The sequence below is a fragment of the Zosterops lateralis genome, assembly GCF_965231275.1.
Source record: "Zosterops lateralis genome assembly, chromosome: 11".
Classification (NCBI taxonomy): Eukaryota; Metazoa; Chordata; class Aves; order Passeriformes; family Zosteropidae; genus Zosterops; species Zosterops lateralis.
The window spans coordinates 10,101,010-10,120,223 of NC_139771.1; the positions used below are offsets into that span (position 1 = coordinate 10,101,010).

The 19,214-nt window shown below is 56.4% G+C and overlaps 1 protein-coding gene across 1 annotated transcript in view; it reads left to right on the forward strand.

Annotated features, from left to right (window-relative positions):
• CELSR3 (cadherin EGF LAG seven-pass G-type receptor 3) overlaps nt 1–19,214 on the forward strand; it is a gene marked incomplete at its 5' end in the record, with an annotated part of 31,267 nt that continues 12,053 nt past the window's right edge. Inside the window, 18 exons of the mRNA XM_083869198.1 lie at nt 1–3,127; nt 8,615–9,247; nt 10,800–11,022; nt 11,404–11,519; nt 11,895–11,983; nt 12,397–12,554; nt 12,744–12,907; nt 13,372–13,497; nt 13,662–13,831; nt 14,069–14,254; nt 14,397–14,507; nt 14,770–14,938; nt 15,186–15,327; nt 15,512–15,632; nt 15,937–16,120; nt 16,206–16,307; nt 16,924–16,938; nt 18,567–18,661. Of these exons, the coding sequence (XP_083725324.1) occupies nt 1–3,127; nt 8,615–9,247; nt 10,800–11,022; nt 11,404–11,519; nt 11,895–11,983; nt 12,397–12,554; nt 12,744–12,907; nt 13,372–13,497; nt 13,662–13,831; nt 14,069–14,254; nt 14,397–14,507; nt 14,770–14,938; nt 15,186–15,327; nt 15,512–15,632; nt 15,937–16,120; nt 16,206–16,307; nt 16,924–16,938; nt 18,567–18,661 (5,931 nt within the window). The remainder of the gene's footprint in view (nt 3,128–8,614; nt 9,248–10,799; nt 11,023–11,403; nt 11,520–11,894; nt 11,984–12,396; nt 12,555–12,743; nt 12,908–13,371; nt 13,498–13,661; nt 13,832–14,068; nt 14,255–14,396; nt 14,508–14,769; nt 14,939–15,185; nt 15,328–15,511; nt 15,633–15,936; nt 16,121–16,205; nt 16,308–16,923; nt 16,939–18,566; nt 18,662–19,214) is intronic.

A 19,214-nucleotide genomic window follows, 5' to 3' on the forward strand; every position in this document is an offset into this window, starting at 1 on the left:
ATGGCGGCGGCGGGGGAGCCGGTGGCCGCTCCGAGCCGCTCCTGCTGCCGCCGCCGCCGGGAGCCGCCGCCGCCGCTACTGCTGGTGCTGCTGCCGCTCCTGCTGCTCCCTTTGTTCCCCTCCGGGCTGGGGGCCACCGCGCCGCCGCCGCCGGCAGACTGGGAGCCGCCGGCCCGCTGGGGCTGTCCCGCCGCCGTACCGTGCCGGACGGCGGCCGCGCTCCCGGGGCTGCCCCCGGCGCCGCGCCGCCGGTCCCCGCCGCGCTGCCCGCCCCGCGCCGCCCAGCCGCGCCCGCTGCCCTCGGTCCCAGCGCCGGCCCCGGGGCGCCGGGGGCGGCGCGCAGCCCCGAACCGCCACCCGCTGTTTCCCCAGTACAACTACCAGGCGGAGGTGGCGGAGAACCAGCCGGCGGGGACGGCGGTGGTGGCGGTGGTGGCCCAGGACCCCGACGGGGGCGAGGCGGGGCGGCTGGTGTACTCCATGGACGCGCTGATGAACAGCCGCTCGCGGGATCTGTTCAGCATCGACCCGCAGGCCGGGCTCATCTCCACCACCCAGGCCCTGGACCGCGAGAGCATGGACCTGCACTACTTCCGAGTGACGGCCACGGACCACGGGGCACCGCGGCTCTCCGCCACTACCATGGTGGCCATCACTGTGGCTGACCGCAACGACCACGACCCCGTCTTCGAGCAGGGCGAGTACCGGGAGACCATCCGGGAGAACGTTGAGGAGGGATACCCCATTCTGCAGCTGCGGGCCACCGACGTCGACTCTCTGCCCAATGCCAACATCCGCTACCGCTTTGTCAACGAACGGGATGCCTACGACGTCTTTGAGATTGATCCCCGCTCCGGCCTCATCACCACCAGCGGGCCAGTGGACAGGGAGAAGATGGAGAAGTACTGCCTGGTGGTGGAAGCCAACGACCAGGGCAGGGAGCCAGGGCCCCGCTCCGCCACTGTCAAGGTCTACATCACGGTTCTCGATGAGAATGACAACATCCCTCAGTTCAGCGAGAAGCGCTACATTGTCCAGGTGAGGGAGGACATACGGCCCCACACAGAGATTCTGCGTGTCACTGCCACAGACCTGGATAAGGACAACAACGCGCTGGTGCACTACAACATCATCAGTGGGAACAGTCGTGGCCAGTTCTCCATTGACAGCGTCACTGGGGAAATACAAGTGGTGGCCCCCCTGGATTTTGAGGTGGAGCGGGAGTACGCCCTGAGGATTCGGGCTCAGGATGCGGGGCGTCCTCCTCTTTCTAACAACACTGGCATGGCGAGCATCCAGGTGGTGGACATCAATGACCATGCCCCCATTTTTGTTAGCACCCCTTTTCAAATCTCTGTCCTGGAGAATGCTCCTCTTGGCCACTCTGTCATCCACATCCAGGCTGTGGATGCAGACTACGGCGAGAACTCGCGCCTGGAGTACAAACTGACCGGGGTCTCAGCTGACACACCCTTTGTGGTGAACAGTGCCACGGGGTGGATCACAGTCAGTGGGCCTTTGGACCGGGAATCAGTCGAGCACTATTTTTTTGGGGTAGAGGCTCGTGACCATGGCTCTCCATCTTTATCCGCCTCAGCCAGCGTCACCATTACTGTCATGGATGTCAACGACAACCGCCCTGAGTTCACCCAGAAGGAATACTTCATCCGTCTGAACGAGGATGCAGCCGTGGGGACCAGCGTCCTCAGTGTCACGGCAGTAGACCGGGATGTGAACAGTGCCATCACATACCAGATCACAGGAGGCAACACACGGAACCGCTTCTCCATCAGCACGCAAGGTGGGCTGGGGCTCATCACTCTGTCTCTGCCACTGGACTACAAGCAGGAGAGGCGCTATGTGCTCACCGTGACGGCCTCTGATCGCACCCTGCGTGACAACTGCCACGTTCACATCAACATCACTGATGCCAACACGCACCGCCCTGTGTTCCAGAGTGCCCACTACTCCGTGAGCATCAACGAGGACCGGCCTTTGGGCAGCACTGTGGTGGTGATCAGTGCCACAGATGATGACGTGGGGGAAAATGCCCGCATCACGTACTACCTGGAAGACAATGTCCCTCAGTTTCGTATTGATCCAGACTCTGGGGCCATCACTCTCCAGGCAGAACTGGACTATGAGGACCAGGTCACATATACACTGGCTATCACTGCCAAGGACAATGGGATCCCCCAGAAGGCAGACACCACATATGTTGAAATCATGGTGAATGACGTTAATGACAATGCCCCCCAGTTTGTCAGCCCTCATTACCAGGGCATGATCTCTGAGGATGCACCTCCCTTCACCAGCGTGCTCCAGATCTCTGCCACCGACCGGGATGCCCACACCAATGGGCGAGTGCAGTACACCTTCCAGAACGGGGAGGATGGGGACGGGGACTTCACCATAGAGCCCACCTCGGGGATCATTCGCACTGTGCGCAGGCTGGACCGCGAGAACGTTCCTGTCTATGAACTGACTGCCTACGCTGTGGACAGGGGCATTCCTCCCCAGAGAACTCCTGTCCACATCCAGGTTACCATTCAGGATGTGAATGACAATGCCCCTGTCTTTCCTGCTGAAGAGTTTGAGGTCTTGGTTAAGGAGAACAGCATCGTAGGCTCTGTGGTGGCCCAAATCACAGCTGTTGACCCAGATGAGGGACCCAATGCCCAGATCATGTACCAAATTGTGGAAGGCAACATCCCTGAGATATTCCAAATGGACATTTTTTCTGGGGAGCTCACAGCCTTGATAGACTTGGATTATGAGACAAAATCTGAATATGTGATTGTAGTGCAGGCCACCTCTGCCCCTCTGGTCAGCAGAGCTACAGTCCACATCAAACTCATTGACCAGAATGACAACAGCCCTGTTCTGAAGAACTTCCAAATCCTGTTCAATAACTACGTGTCCAATAAGTCCAACACCTTCCCCTTGGGGGTCATAGGAAAGGTCCCAGCATATGACCCAGATGCATCTGACCACCTCTCCTACAGCTTTGAGCGGGGAAATGAACTGCGCTTGTTGATTGTAAATCAGTCGAGCGGGGAGCTGAGGCTGAGCCGTAAGCTGGACAACAACCGTCCGCTTGTGGCCTCCATGCTGGTGACTGTCACAGGTAGGGGGTGAAAATTGTTAAATCTTCAGTACCTTTGGGGGGCTCTGTGAGGTCCCCTCTGGGGCAGCCCATTGTGCATTGGGGATTGGGTTGAGGACTGCTAACAAGATTTGGATTGGGAGTCCATTCCAGTCAGAGAATACTACTGGAGTGGTGTGAAGGATGCCATGGGAGGGAGGCTGTTGAGCAGTGCTCTGTTAAGGGGCCAAGGCTGGAAATGGTCTGCAAGAACAAAGATCGTTACTGAGCTGTGAGATCACTTCTGGCTGCTAGTGAGGCACCTTTGGAGCTGCTGTGGCCAGTCAGACTGTGCTGTGTGCCGTAGGGTGCTGGCCCAGGATAGAGGTGGTTCCCAGGATGGCCAGGCTGTTGGCCCAGGGGCTGGTACCCAGCTTTGCTCCCAAGCCCAGGTGGTTTTTCTCTCTGCTGGGACTGAATGCTTCCCTAGCTCTGCACACAGGAGGGAGGGATTGAGCTCAGTGCAGGAGTCCTCTTAAATGCCCATCTGCTAGTAGCGAACAGTTCAGTCCGGATTCTGCTGTGGTGCTTGCCAATGCTTGCTTTGCAGTGTGGTTTCTAAAGCCTAGTACCACCTTTCTGCAGCCAGCTTAGTGTTGCAGGGGACAGCTGTGACAAACCTGAGTGCAATGTCTGGAACTCTTGCATAGTGTGTTTTGTTGGAGTATCCAAATGCAGTCGCTAGCTGTAGCTAGGGGTGGTGGCTTTGTGAGGTGTTGGGGTGCCCTCTAGCCCAGCTGAGTTCAGGACAAAGATAGACCTAGGGGCTTGCCTGTGAGCAAGCAGGGTTTGGATCTGGAGCTCCCAGAGCCTGAGGTTTGCCTTCACCACTAGCCTTTCGTAGCTGGTGGATGCATGATCTGAAATGGAGGCAGCTGTCCATTGCTGAACCATGGAGCGGCAGCGTGAGGGAGGGCAGGAGCCCTCCCCGGAGGGGCCAAGTACTGAATTGCCAGGAGTTCCTGGGGAGCTGTATTCTAAATTGTGATGCTCCGCTGACCATTGGCTACCAGCTGCCTTCCCTTTTAGCTCTCTCCATCTGCCTTGTTCTGTGAGAGGAGGATCTCTTTCAAAAGATGGAGCAAGGGCTTTAAAAGGAGATCTGTACATGAGCAGCACCAGCCTGGCAGTGAGCTGGGGCTCTGTGGGGGCTAATTGTAGCTGCAGGGCTGGCCGAGAGCGGCTGCAGGCAAACACATGCCCATTGCTGGAGGTGGGGGTGGCTTTGACCTTTCTAGCTTCTGCCCCAGTATGTTTATGCAAGCCCTGTCTCCTCACACACTTAACCCTGCACAAAGGCAGAAGACAATCACATCCTGAAGTCCTGTATCGAGCCGCCTCGTGGCAAGGGGGCCCTTGCAATTAGAATGTCGTCATCTTCCATCGGGAAGGGAGAATGGGAGAGGTGTGCTCACGAAGGAGGGGAGAAGATGGAAGGGGAAGAGCTCTTCTAGTGAGCAATGTGAGATGCTGGAAAATAGGCCTTTTTGTTGGTTTTTATATTTCCTGTGGAGGTGGAAGTCCAGTTTGGTTTTTCAGTCTTTGTTGTTGGAAGCCCCCCGCCCAGCTGGCAGCTCTGCTGGCCCCGTGCTGTTGCTGTGTGCAGAGAGGATGGGTTTGCAGAGCTGGCAGCCAGGACATTAAGATGCGGCTGCATTGTCTGCCCCGGACACTGTGCCGTGACAGAGCACCTTCCTGCTGCTGCAAGGTGCCTCAAGGGTCAACATCCTAGGAGGGAGTGGCTTCCCTGCCTTTATGGTGCATTTGAGGGAGGCTGAATCCCCATAAAACACAGGGCAAGGAACCGTTTTGTTTGCCTGTGAGCTGTGTGTATCCTTAGCTCAGCCCCTTGTAGGAGGCAGAAGAATTGGGCCATCACAAACCAGTGCCTTTCCAGTGGAGCTTATAGCCTCAAAACTGACCTCAGCTTTTCATAGGTGTGTGGACACCTCTGACTGCTAAAATCTGCTCTTGGCTGCTGAGGATGTAGGACAGTGGGATGGAGGGGCTGTCCATGGCCAGCAGCACTGTGAAATTGGGACAGTGTAAGGGACTGACATCATGTTGACTTTAAACCATTTCAGACTGGTTTCTGTGGGCTTGGTGGCAAGTGTGGAGGCTCAGCTGCAGGAGAATGACATTCATCTTCTGTGCTGGGTGATGGGAGCCTGATTTACTTTCATGATCTCTTAACTGGTAAAGTGTTATCCAAATGTTGAGAGGTCTGCCAAAGCCCATCAGCAGCAGTGAGGAATGTTCACCATAGTGATACCCATCTCTTTTCATGAATTCTCTGTCTGGAAATCTTTTACTGTTCCTCACCTGCAAACATGGAAGTCACCCTGTCTGTCCCCAGAGCACCCTTGCTGTCTCTGGGTGGCCACTGCAGTCAAAATATTGACTTTTGCTCTCCTGGACACTGTTGCTACCACTCAGAAGAGGACATGGAGCTCTTCTTTAGCTTTTTTGCTTTTGAAGGTGGTAATTGTCAGTCTTGGAATTGCAAACACAATGGTCCAATGATGTCCAGCACAAGGGTTGGAGCCCCTTATCCCTTTTCCTTGCTCCATTCCCTGTAGCTGTGTTTCTAGGACTCCTCGCACTGCTGCATGAATATTCACCAGGCACCGGCTCTCCAGCCACAGGATTTAATCAGAAAGGCTGAGCGTTTGTGATTAAAATGCCTCCCATGGGGTGCCAGTGCCTCCAGCCAGCTTTGGGCTTTCTTCTGGTAGCTTTATTTTTTTTCTTTCCCCATTTGCAGTGGGTCATTCTCTTAACCATCTGCTTCCCTCTGCAAGGAGGCAGGAGGCAGCCTTGGGTGTGATGGTGATGTGGGACAGTGTTAGAGGGGGGTTACTGAGGAGGGCTGCTGGGCCAGGCCTGGCTCTACATTGCTGTGAGGAACTGGGAAAAGGGATGTTTGGCTTTCCTGTTGTGGGATGGGCAGTGCCAAAGGCATCAGGTTCCCCCTCAACTCACTTTCTTCCCCAGGCACAGGCTCCTTGCTCCTGTGAGGCTTTCCTGGCCTCCAGCCTGCCCTAGGATGCCCTCAGCATAGTGTCAGCCAAGGCCTAATAACAGCCATAAATTAGGAAGGTGTCTGCTGGATGCTGAGCAGCCCCTGGGGAGAGGGAGGGGAGGGGAGAGAGGAGAGGAGGGGAGAGGAGGGGAGGGGAGAGGAGAGGAGAGGAGAGGAGAGGAGAGGAGAGGAGAGGAGAGGAGAGGAGAGGAGAGGAGAGGAGAGGAGAGGAGAGGAGAGGAGAGCTGTGTGCTGAGAATAGAGCTGGTGTCAAAGTGATGGCATCCTGGGGTACTGTCTCACCAGGTTGTTCCTCAGAGAGAGCTGCCAGGCTGGTGGTAGCTTGAGGAGCATCTTATGCCAAGTGTGACTTGTGGCTTTCCTCACACTCGTGCCTCCCAAGGTCTGGGTGGTCTCAGTACCCCATGTGTCTCTTGTAGAGAGAACGTGCCTTGGTAAATGCAGGTGATGATGCCAGTTCCTTGCCCTGGGCCCAGACAGATCTAGATACCCTGGCATGTCCAACCAGATGCTGAATGGAGCTGTTTGATTGCTGCTGCTCATGCTGCCCTCTGTGCCAGAGCAGGCAGGGTGTCACACAGAGAGGTGCTTTCTCACCTTGCTTCCATATGGGGTGGGAGAAATTTGACTTCAGAAGAAGCAACCCCCCTTTCCTCCAGGAGATTAGCTCCTGGGAGACTGTACTGGCATGCTGCTCCCCCAGCTTGGAGCCAGCCTTATCTCCAGAGCACCAGTTCCAGTGCATAGGCTGCTGCTTGTGCAGGAATTTGCAGGGTCACTAGAAAGCTTTCACCTTCTGAAGAGTAGAAGAGAGAGATGGAAGAAAGGGAGATGTTTCAATTTGTAAATCTTCCTGCACTGCAAACTTCAAAGAGGGCTAAGGGAAATCAAAAGGCTTTGCAGCACAGCAGCTGTGGGAAGAGAAGAACAGTAAAGGCAGCTTTGTACATGAGGCTTGGAGCTGGGGCATGGATGAGGGACGAGTGGCTGGCATTTGCACACTAGATCCTCATCAGGGATGGGGCTGACTGGGGTGTCTGGAATCCTGGTGCTCGTTGTGCCTCTTGCACTGGGTTGGAGGAGGTGAAGCACATAGGGGAGGTTACAGCAAGGCTTGGAATCCAGGATTAGTCATGGGAGTCACTGTTGAGACGTGCTGATGTAACTCTTGTCTTGGTATGATGATGGGGAGCCAGTTTTCCAAGGAAATATGGGGGTTTGAGGCACTCAGGTGAATATGGGGTGGGAGATGGGAACAACAGGTGACAACTGTGTGCTGCTAATGCCCATGAGGCACCAGTTAGCAATGGGCTGGAAGATGGATTGCTTCATTTCAAGAGCAGTGGGGTTCTTGATGAGCCCCATTGAGCATTTCTGGGGCTGCCAAGGTTGGCACAGTCTTGCCTTGCCATGCTGAAGTCTGGGTCTGCCTGCTGGAGCCTGTGCTGGAGGCCCAGAAGGAGGGGACCAGGTGATAGGAGGCATCCTCCTGGGGATCAGCAAACAGGCTTCTCCCAGCTGGTTGTCCTGGCCAAAGCTGCTAGCAGAGGTGTCTGGAGTATCCTGGGTTATAAGGGTCCATTGGGTCTCTGGGAGTTGGGTAGGTGAGGCAAGGGCCCATGATCACAGATCTGCCAGGGTGGAAGCTGCACCATTGCCCATTTGGGCTTTGCTGTGCTGCCTGTGCCCCTTGCAGCCTGAGCCACTGGCTGGGAGTGTACCTGATGTGCAGTGGGTGAGCTGCTGCTGCTGGCCAAAGTCTGGGAGAGAGCAGGCAGGCATGCTTCAAGTGTCCCTGTGCTCCTCTGCTCCTGCTTGGGAGATTGCTCATGTCTGTGGCATCCCAAAGGGAAGGAGTTTGTTTCCAAGGAATAGAGATTAAAGAGAATTAAACAAACCAGAGATGGGCTGAGAGAGGCAGAGATGCAGAGCAGATGGTGAGAAGCGGGGAAGCAGGGAGACAGCACAAAAGCCTGTGAGAGCCTGGAGGGGAGAGAAAGGAAATGGCAAGAGGAGAGCACAGGAAAAGGCAGTGTGGGGAGGCAGACAGGGCACAGCAGGGATGCAAAACACCCCAGGCCCTGGCATCAGCTCCTCTGTTTGCCAAACCTCCTGCTGGGACTTCCTTCTGTTCCTGAGCACCTTTGTTCCTGGGAGCTGTTTGCTGCCAAGATCCAGGACAAGGAGAAAACCTGAGAGTTCTTTCAGTGGAGAGCCTGATGTGGGGTAGAAGGTGCAGCCACACTGGCCACTTCCCCTCCATCCCAGGTGGCCCTCTGCTTCCTCCTGGGCTGTGGCTCCAAGCTTCCTTACCAAGGACTGACCTGTTGGGGGCTGCACTGGGGTGCAGGGCTCTGCCCTGGGAGGGAGGAGACCCTCCAAGCAGCAGGCAGAGACCTGCAGCATATTCCTGTTCCCTTCAACAGACGGGATCCACAGCGTGACAGCTCAGTGCGTCCTGCGAGTCATCATCATCACGGAGGACATGCTGGCCAACAGCATCACGGTGCGGCTGGAGAACATGTGGCAGGAGCGGTTCCTCTCCCCGCTGCTGTCCACCTTTCTGGAAGGAGTGGCCACTGTGCTTGCAACACCCAAGGAGGACATCTTCATCTTCAACATCCAGAACGACACAGACGTGGGTGGCATGGTGCTCAATGTCAGTTTCTCAGCCCTGGCACCATGGGGCAGGCGCTACTTCAGCTCGGAGGAGCTGCAGGAGCAGCTGTACATGAAGCGCATGGTGCTGACAGGCACCTCCATGCTGGATGTGCTGCCCTTCGACGACAACGTGTGCCTGCGGGAGCCCTGCCAGAACTACATGAAGTGCATCTCCGTCCTCAAGTTTGACAGCTCTGCCCCCTTCATCGCCTCTCACTCGACCCTTTTTCGGCCCATCCACCCCATCGCCGGCCTGCGGTGCCGCTGTCCCCAGGGCTTCACCGGGGACTACTGCGAGACGGAGATCAACCTGTGCTATTCCAACCCCTGCCTGAACGGGGGGATCTGCACCCGCAAGGAGGGGGGATACACCTGTGTGTGCCGCCAGCACTTCAGTGGTGAGTGCTGGGGCCCTGGGGGGAGGGCTGGGTGGGGCCCTTAGCACTGCCGAAACCATGGCAGGTGCTCTTCCCACCAGAGCAGTGGGTGTCAGAGCCTCTCTGTGCCTGCAGTGGTTCAGCTCTGCTCCCAGCTCTGTGTTTCCATGGTGCTGCATGTGCAGGGCTGAGGTTGCCATAGAAATCTGTCTTATAGGGAGTTGGCATGGAAGACTCTTGGGGGCCCTGGCCATCACTTTTCACCCCTTCTCACAGAGCAGGACTAAGCTAGACTATGCTAAACTGGGGCACAGGAGGTTTTTCAGCTGCGCGCCATGCTAGGAGGTGATGGGCTCTGGGACTGTCTGCTGGTTTCAGGCTGTGCCAGTGTTCAGCTGATCTGGCAGAGGTGTGGAGCCACACTGGCCCCATGTGCAGTGGCTAAGCTGAAACCCACCCAGAACAGAAGGAGAGACTGGGCCTAGGTCCCCCATCAGGCAGGATCTGATTCAGGCAGATCTGGTCTTAGCTGGGGGGGCCTGGCAGGGGAATTCACAGTCCAGCCAGCATCTTGTTGCCACAAGTTTGCAACAGGCTATGGAGAACTGGCAACTGGGGCATGAGAGGAGGTGGCCTCTGGCTACTGAGGAGAGATCCCCTGCCTTACTCTTGCTGCCTGGAGGGAGCATGGCAGCAGATGGCTGCCTGGAGCTTTTCTGTAGGTGGCTCCTGGTGAGATAAGCAGAGTCAGTGGTAATTAACCTCCGGCATTTGAATCATGAACAGCCATTAGCAGAAGGGTTAATGAGCTCATTTGCCTGTCACTTCATGCTGTCTCCTCATCCTCCTTGTGTATCACTGAGCAAGTAATGGGAGCAGGGCCTGGGTGTAGGACTTCAGCTGAGTGATTCCTTGGGTTCTGTGGGGATAGCTAGCACAGGAAAATGGGCTGACAGATGCCCTGGACTGCACCATTAGGGTGGTGTGAGGCATCCCTGTTACCCATGCCAGCAAGGTGCCAGGGTATTCGTTGTTCCCCATGTTGCTCCCACTTGCATGCAGTGTTTGGAAGCTCCCGGTGCCATGGGTGATACTTCTATAGCTATTAACAGGAGCTAAGTGGCATTGGGTTGTCCCCATACCCCAGAGACAGGACTGAGATGCCTGTCCCAGGTTTGTGTGGGGGCACGCCCCAAGGAGGCACTCAGCATTATCAGGACTTCCCTGACTTGCTTCTTTATTCTTAGGACTTGCAGCCCAGGTGTGGCCAGTGCCCTCCTGTCACATTCCCATGCTGTACTGGATCCAAAGTTGCCCCTTCAGCAGGACCTGGCATCACATCCAGCCCAGTGGCTTGTGCCAGGCTGGCCATGGTTGCTAGCTCACTGGCTACTGTGGGGAACAGTTGGGTAACACTTGGGTGTCATATCCTTCACTGGCCCTCAGCTGCTCCACAGACTCCTTCCCCTCAGCTGCCCTGTCCTGAATCCAGGCTGAGGCCTGCATTCCCAAGACAAGGAGCACATGGGAGGCTGCTGTTTATGTGTCCCAAGCCCGTGGCCTTGTTCTGCAGGCGAGAACTGTGAAGTGGACAGCCGTGCGGGGCGGTGTGTGCCCGGCGTCTGCCGCAATGGCGGCACCTGCACCAACAGCGCCGACGGCGGCTTCCACTGCCAGTGCCCACCGGGTGGCTTCGAGATGCCCTTCTGCGAGGTGTCCACGCGTTCCTTCCCACCACGATCCTTCATCATGTTCCGGGGCCTGCGCCAGCGCTTCCACCTCACCCTTGCCCTCTCGTGAGTTCTCGCTTTCCTCCATTGCACACCAGCATCCTTGGTTCACCTGGCCCTGCTCTAGTGGCTCTTTATGCCCAGCACACTGGGCCAATCCAAGAACTGCCTAATGCTCTCCAGACCCCTGTGTTACTAGCTTTGCTTCCCTGTGGGGCTGCCCTGGCACCTTTAGCCAAAGGGCTCTGAATCTGCACTGGCATCAGCTCATCTATTCTTGCAGTGCCTCTGTTCTTCGCTGCTGCCAGCTCTCTGCCTCCATGCCAGGCTCCCATGCTCAGGTCTTAGCATCCCTGTGCTAGGATGCTGGTGCATGCCGCGGGAGAGAGGGGGTCTCCAAGTGCACCTTGCACACACCTTGCCCTCCTTCTTCCTACCCTGCCCCAGGTTCAGCACTGTGGAGCCCAGCGGCCTCCTGCTTTACAATGGGCGTTTGAATGAGAGGCACGACTTCCTGGCAGTGGAGATCATCCAGGGGCAGATCCAGCTGAAATACTCCACAGGTACACTTGGCCCCTGCCTGTTGTGGGATTTGTCATGGGAGCTGTGAGAAGGCCTGTGCTGACTGGGGAGAGAAGAGTGCTGCCCTGGGTGGAACCTGTGCTAAGGGAAGCAGGGTTAAGAGGTGTTGGTGAGCATCAGTGGACAGCACAGGGGATGAGTTGCGTGTATTAGGACTCTCCCTGGGCTTAAGAGTGCAGCGTGAGCACAAACCAGGACAAACCCTTTTGGTGTGTCTGCTGCTATTCTGTCCTGTTGTGTTACTATGAGCTTCACAAGTCCATCAGCAGCACAGTGGGTTTGGTGCCTTAGGAAGGGTGGGGATGTCTGAAGGCTGTCTGGGTCCCCTCAGCCTGCCATCATCCCTGTCTCCTCAGGAGAGTCCAGCACGGTAGTGAGCCCCTACCTGCCAGGGGGTGTGAGTGATGGGAAGTGGCACACACTGCAGCTCCACTACTACAACAAGGTATGTGTGCCCCAGCTATCCCCCAACACTCATGGCTCTCTCTCACCACAAGTAGCTCTGGCTCTCCTGTTTTCTGGCTCTGTCCCATGGCAGGGTCTCTGGAGAGAAGGTAGAGGAGGTTTTCAGCCCTTAGGGATGGATGCAATGGAACAGACAGCTGGGTACAGGGACAGACTGACACTCAGGGCCTCACTTGAAGGCTGCAGGAATGTGCTCCATGCAGTGTCCTTGCCCATGTCTCTCTCTGGTGCTGCTTGCTGGGCTTGGCTGAAGGTTTCCTTCCTGCATTGCTCACACCTCCAGGAGCACAGCTGAGCCTGGGTCATGCTCAGGCCTTTCCTTGCTGTTGTGTGAACCCTTGGGTGCTTGAGTCTGGGGCGTATGTGCTGCTGACACCCTTCATTTGCTTTCAGCCCAAGGTTAGCACCCTGGGAGTGGTGCAGGGCCCCTCCAAGGACAAGGTGGCCATCTTGACAATAGATGAATGTGATGCTTCAGTGGCCCTGCAGTTTGGCAGTGAGATTGGAAACTATTCCTGTGCTGCAGAAGGTGTGCAGACCAGCTCGAAAAAGTGAGTTCCTTGGAACTGCTCTGGTGAGGAGAGGTGGTCCCCTGAGGAACCAGGCCTTCACATCCAGACCTTGGCTGTGTGTGCCTGTCCCTGAGGATGTTTGCTTCCCAGCCCTGTGCACTGAGGGAGCTGGCTGGGCTAATGTGAGGTCACTGTACCTCTTAAAGCCCCGGGCTTCTGATCCTGCAGGTCCCTGGACCTCACAGGTCCCTTGCTCCTTGGAGGGGTCCCCAACCTGCCAGAAAACTTCCCCATCACTCACCGGGACTTTGTGGGATGCATGAGAGACCTATTCATCGACAGCAAACGCATCGACCTGGCCTCCTACATTGCCAACAATGGAACTGCTGCAGGTACCAGTGCCTCTGCTCCTGCCAGCCCCTGCCCAGCAGTGGCACACAGAGCAATGTGTCTTCTTCTCACACAGCAGTGCTACTGGGCTGTAACAGCATCATGGCACCATAGCTGGAGCTGAGCAGATTCTCACTGGAGAAAAGACCTTTAGGTCCCCTAAATGATCCAATGCCCACCTCAGCTAATGTTCTGGGAATGTCCCCTGATCCCAAATGCAGAGCCTGCTGAGCTGGCTGACCTGAGAGATGCTTGATCATCAGTCCAGCTTTGTTCTGGCATAAGGAGCACCAACAGCTTTAACCCTCATCCCTGAGCAGGCAGGGTCTGTGTGGAGACACTGAGCAGCAGGGCTTGCCCCTCTTGACAGCCAGGGAAAAGGCCAGCAGGCAGGGGTGACTTTCCATGTGGGCTGGGAGGAGGTGGTGCACTGTTTGAGGCTGATACAAGTGACTAATACCTCCAGGTTGTCATGCCAAGCACACGTTCTGTGACTCCAACCCCTGCAAGAATGGTGGCACCTGCTCTGTCAGCTGGGGGACCTACTCCTGCCTCTGTCCTGTTGGCTTTGGGGGCAAAGACTGCCACCATGGTGAGTGAGTGGGCACTGCTGGGCACGGTGTGCAAGGCTGTGCTGGGGTTGCTGTGGAAGCAGAGTAATGGATCCATGTGAGATGAACTAACTCTGCTGTCCCTGCATCTAGTGCTGTCTGTAAAGTGTCCTTCCCTTCTCCTCACCTCCACTTTCCTTTCCAGCCATGCACCATGCCCACTATTTTCAGGGCAACAGTGTCCTGACCTGGGACTTCAAGGCAGACGTGAAGATCTCAGTGCCATGGTACCTGGGGCTGGCGTTTCGGACGCGCCAGCAGGATGGGGTGCTTCTGCAGGCTCACGCGGGCCAGTACACCACCCTGCTCTGCCAGGTATGCCCATGGCCTCAACCACAGCACTATGGCCCAGCCTCTGCTGCTGTCTGTCCCAGGAGAGCATGGGAACCTTGTTCTCAATGCTGGCTCAATCCCAAGCAGAGGGTAGTTAAGGGGCGAGGCATTTAGCAGAGATGGATTTCCCTCCCCATACTTTGATGGAAGATAGGGTGGAAGCAGCCAGAGTTGATGAGGTCTTTGCTCACTGCTGGCATTTTTGTTCCCTTTCTGCAGCTGTCTGGAGGCCTGCTCTCCTTCATGGTGAGCAGGGGGTCAGGGCGCAGCACCAGCCTCATCCTGGACCAGCTGCAGCTCAGTGATGGGAAATGGCACGACCTCCAGCTGGAGCTGCGGGATGTCCACAGTGGGCGAGAGTCACGCTACGTCATCACTCTCACCCTGGACTTTGGGCTCTACCAGGTAGGTGCTGCTTAAGACCCTGGCACCAGGACAGGAACTGTGGGGGATGCTTGGCGAACACAGGTGGAGCTGTGCCTCTGCACCCCCTGAGAAGGCTGGGACAGGGCTGGTGCCCATTGCCTCATGTTATTCCTTTCTGCAGGACACGGTGGTTGTGGGAAATGAACTGCATGGTCTGAAGGTGAAACACCTGCATGTGGGGGGAGTCCTGGGCTCTGGAGAAGTGCAGAATGGACTGAGGGGCTGCATACAGGTGAGTCCGTTGCTCTGAGCCTTCCCTTTTCAGCAGATCTGTTTACATGGAGAGTTTGAAACACAAGTCTGGCAACTGCTGCCAGCATCCATCCTGCTGGTGTCACTCTCCCTCTGGGCATTCAAGACTCTGACATGCCATGGGGTAATGTTAAATAGGGAGGATGGGGAGTGGCTGCTGCTGGGGGTTTGTGGAAGGCAGGAGAACTGGAGCCTCATATATCTGTCCTAGCTTCACTGTAAGTTTGTCCCCTGCACTGCAGGGTGTGCGACTGGGTGACAGCATCACCGGGATCGTGCTGCCCAAGCCCAATCATGCCCTGCGGGTGGAGGCTGGCTGCAGTGTACCGAGTCCCTGCGACTCCAACCCCTGCCCAGCCAACAGCATCTGCAAGGATGAGTGGCAGAGCTACTCCTGTGTCTGCCAGCCAGGTAGGACCTCCAGCACCCTGCCACTCCTCTGCTCTTTGTGCCTGCTTATCTTCTCCTCTCCCCCTGTGACTCCCTCCTGGCCTGTGGCTGCTTTTCTGTCCATGCCTTGGGCAAGTCACATCCCTGTCAGACACTCATCAGTTTTTCTGGAGGGCAGAATGAGCCCCCTGAATTCACTCCTTGATACTCCAGCACCTCTCAGGGAGAAGGTGTTTGCTTTACATGGTAGTCTATGTCCACACCACAGGCTACTACGGAGGGGACTGTGTGGATGTGTGTCACCTCAACCCCTGCAAGAACAAGTCGGTGTGTCGCCGCAAGCCAGGCTCACGCCTGGGCTACGTGTGTGAGTGCAGTGGGAACTTCTTTGGGCAGTACTGCGAGCACAGGTGAGATACAGGGCAGGACCATGGCCTTCGGGCCTGGCTCCATGCTGACCTCTCATCCTGGATGTGTAACCAGGGACTTCTCAGTGCCACGTTCCTCCTTGGAGCTGCTGAGCAGTTGGACTGGTGGCAGAACAAGGCCTGGGGAATTTGATTGTTGTTGTATCAAAGGTATTTCTCTCCCTAGGATAGACCAGCAGTGTCCGAAGGGCTGGTGGGGAAATCCCACCTGTGGGCCCTGTAACTGTGATGTGAACAAGGGCTTTGACCCCGACTGCAATAAAACCAACGGGCAGTGCCACTGCAAGGTGAGGGGGCAGCTCTGCCAATGGGAAATGGACCATGGCTTGTTCTTGATTCTGTTCCTTGTCCCCCCACAAAAGCCTGGCAGTTGCCCAGGCCCTGCTGTGTGTGCCTGAATCTGGATCCCTGGGCTGGATCCATGCTCACCTCCTCTGTACAGCCTTCCTGGCCTAGCATGGTGATGATGGGAGCAGTGGGGTGATTGAAAATCAGGAAAGCCTTGACCTTCTCTGGCTCCAGGGGTTCCCCCAGCCAGCCTCAGGTGCCGTCCCAGTGGGCTCTCTGATGACTGTCCCCATCTCCTCCCAGGACTTCCACTACCGCCCCAGAGGCAGTGACACCTGCCTGCCCTGTGACTGCTACCCCGTGGGCTCCACCTCACGCTCCTGTGACAGGGAGAGTGGCCGGTGCCACTGCCGGCCCGGGGTCATTGGCCGCCAGTGCAACAGCTGTGACAGCCCCTTTGCCGAGGTGACGCCCAGTGGCTGCGAGGGTGAGTGTGGACACAGGAGTGTGGGCAGCTGGTGCCGTGGGGCTTGGTGTCAGTGGCCTGGCCTTGTGACCATGTGTCTCCACAGTGCTCTATGATGGCTGCCCCAAAAGCCTGAAGGCAGGTGTGTGGTGGCCCCAGACCAAGTTTGGCTTCTCGGCTGCAGTGCTGTGTCCCAAAGGCTCCTTGGGTGAGTGGAGGACGTGATGGAGAGGGGAGGGGGAAGCCTGGCTGTCCTGTAGCATCCCTGGCAATATCACTCTATTCTTGCACTACCCCAGTCCCATTCAGCTGAGCTTGAAGTTTGGGAGAAGGAAGTTGGAAGAGAAAATGCCACAGCCTGGGGAAGAGCAGAGGGTGCTGGCCATAGGACTGGGGTTGGGTAAAAGCTATGGAGTGTAAGACCCATCACCCAGCTGTGCTGTTCCCTCAGTCTTCGTCCCCATCTTCTTCCTGCTGCTTTTGGGTTCACCAGGCTTAAGGCTGAGGTCAGGCCTGGCACAGCACCCACAGTGCCTTCCTATGGCACCACCAGCCTCATCCCCCTGTGCCCTGCAAGGGACACAGGGCACTGTGTGCTGTCAGGTGAATGTTGGGTAGGAGTCAGCATCCTGAGCTGGAGGAGGCAAAGCTGTCCTCAGTGACAGAAAAGGTGTCAGCAGGGTGTCTGGGAGTGTAGGGCAGTGCAAGCCCCAGGGGGACAATACAAACCCTGTCCTTCCCCAGCCGTTCGCCCCCGGAGGAGGCAGGTTCAGCTCCTAACTGTTGTCGCTTCTCTCCCTGGTTCTCTCGCCCTCCGTGCACAGGCTTGAGGGGTGCAGGTAAGGTTGTTCCCATCTCCTTCCCCCTGTGCTGTAAAAGGGCTGCACCACATGACTTTCCCTCCCTGCTCCCTGCCTGACACCCTGCACACCCCTGCGCTTTCCTCACTGCTTCTGGAGCTGCCAAGGGCCTTCCCAATGCTTTGCCTGGTCTCACCGCTCCTACACAGTGTTCCCTGCTCCCAGCTTGCTAACCAGCACAAGCCCAGCTGCAGCTGCATGCAGCTGTTGCCACCCTCTGTGCTGAGCCTGCAGTGTTGGTTCTGGGCAGATCTGTGCTCTGCTTGCCAGCTGGGGTAGATGCTGGCTCTCCTGGATGGCACTCGCTTGCTTAGGCTGGGCGGGGAAGGAGCTGGTGGTGAACAATGGGTGGTGAGGCTAGGGAGGAATGGCTGCGGGGTGGAAGAAGGGGAAACTATTTGAGTTGGGGGGGGGGAGGGTGGTAGTATGGGAGCAGGAACAGATGGGCAGGCACAGCACATGGTCCTGTTCCTTTTGCCTGGCTGGCAGGGAAGGCACAAGGACCTGGGGGTCAGATTCTGCCCAGATCTGCATCTGAGTCAATCTCTGTTCTATGCAAGGAGAATGCCATCAGTATGGAGACTTCTTGTTCTTCCTGCTGTCTGCTGCAATGGCACTGGTCCCTGTGCTTCTGCAGCTGGGAGAAGGGTGGCTGGAAGGATTGCTAGGAGCTGGAGGTGGTGGAAGGGGGTGTGCTTGTCCTTAGGGCTTTTCTGAGCAGCAACTGGAGTTCTGCTCTAAGCTTCCTCTCCCTGCCCTCCCCTGCTACCCTCTCCCAGCCGTAGGCACCTGGGTGGGCTCCTGTGGCCTGATGCTGTCCCCAGGAGGACCTGCTCCACAATCCTGCTGGATACACTGGGGTTGCCTGGTTTCTCTTCCTCAAAGTGTTTGTGGTGACACACCCAGCTGAGAACACTTTTCTCCTTGTTGGCTTTAGCAGCATTTTTGGTGGTGGTTAACATCTCATCCCATTCCGTTTTGGAAACTCCTTTGCTGTACACCAGTGCTTGGGCTCCAACCAGGGACTAGGAGCTGGCGCTAGATACTGAACCCACACTGCTGGATCCTCCACACTGGGGTCCACCATTCCTGGTTGAACAGGCTCATCTCAGGCTGGTTTTCCAGCAGGACCGTTGTGGTCCTGGGGTGGCTTTGCCCTGTAGAGAGAGCAGGACCTCAGCAAGCATTGCAGGCTGTCAGCTGGGGGATGCTTAGAGCTGCTTGGGCTTCCGTAGCTTGGGGTTAGATGTGCCTAAGAACAGTCATGTCCCCTTGGGCTTTTCCAGCCTGGGTCCTGCCAAGTCAATCCTTTTAGCAGTCATGTGTGATGGCACCTGGTGTGATGCAGCCTCAAAGCACACATAGGCCCTCAGCTCCTGGAGGGAGGGGATGGCAGCATCTTGCTGAGGTATTATAAACCAAGAGTAGAATGGGTTGTACTGGTGCAAAGTAGGACAATGGCCATGGGGTGTTACAAGCCCTCCCCATCACTTGTCAGTGCCACTCTTTGGGATTAGCTGGTGCAGAGGATCCCTGCTGGGAGGATGCAGCAGGGCAGCCATGTCTCTTGTGCTGAATTTCCAACACGCCCTTCCTCCTTGTTTTAGGTGCAGCCATCAGACACTGTGATGAGGAGAAGGGCTGGCTGGAGCCAGATCTCTTCAACTGCACTTCACCTGCCTTCAAGGAGCTGTCCGTGCTGGTAATCCTCTCAGCTCTGCAGCCCTGACAGAACAGGAGCCCTCTGAGCAAGGGCTCACAGCTAGAATACAAAGCACTCAGCTCTCCAGGGGTGCCTGGAGTATGAGAGGGCATTGTCATAGTGCTCAGTGCCTTTCTATTCCCATCTCCTTCCCCCAAATCCCTCCTGTCGGAGCAGTGATCTGAGCTTAAGTTCATATGGCTTCATTTAATCTGTGTCCCCCCAGAAATTACTTGAGTCATGCCAGAATATTTGAGGGGAAAATAAATAACCCTGAGCAGGGCTGAGTGGTTTGAAGCTGGTAGGATGTCTGCTCCATGAGATCTCTTTAGCCCCTGGATTTTGTCAGAGACAAATCCCTTTGAAATATCCAGGCAAGTGTATTCAACCCTTACATGTCATCTTGGCTGAATTGAAACTGAAGCCAGGAGAATGTCCAGGGAAGTATTGCCAGGGCCTTGCCCTATCCTTTCATCTCCTTGGTCTCTGTTGAGGCCAAGGAGATGAAAGGACACTTGGAAAACTTGATCACTGGGTTAGCTGGGCCAGTGCA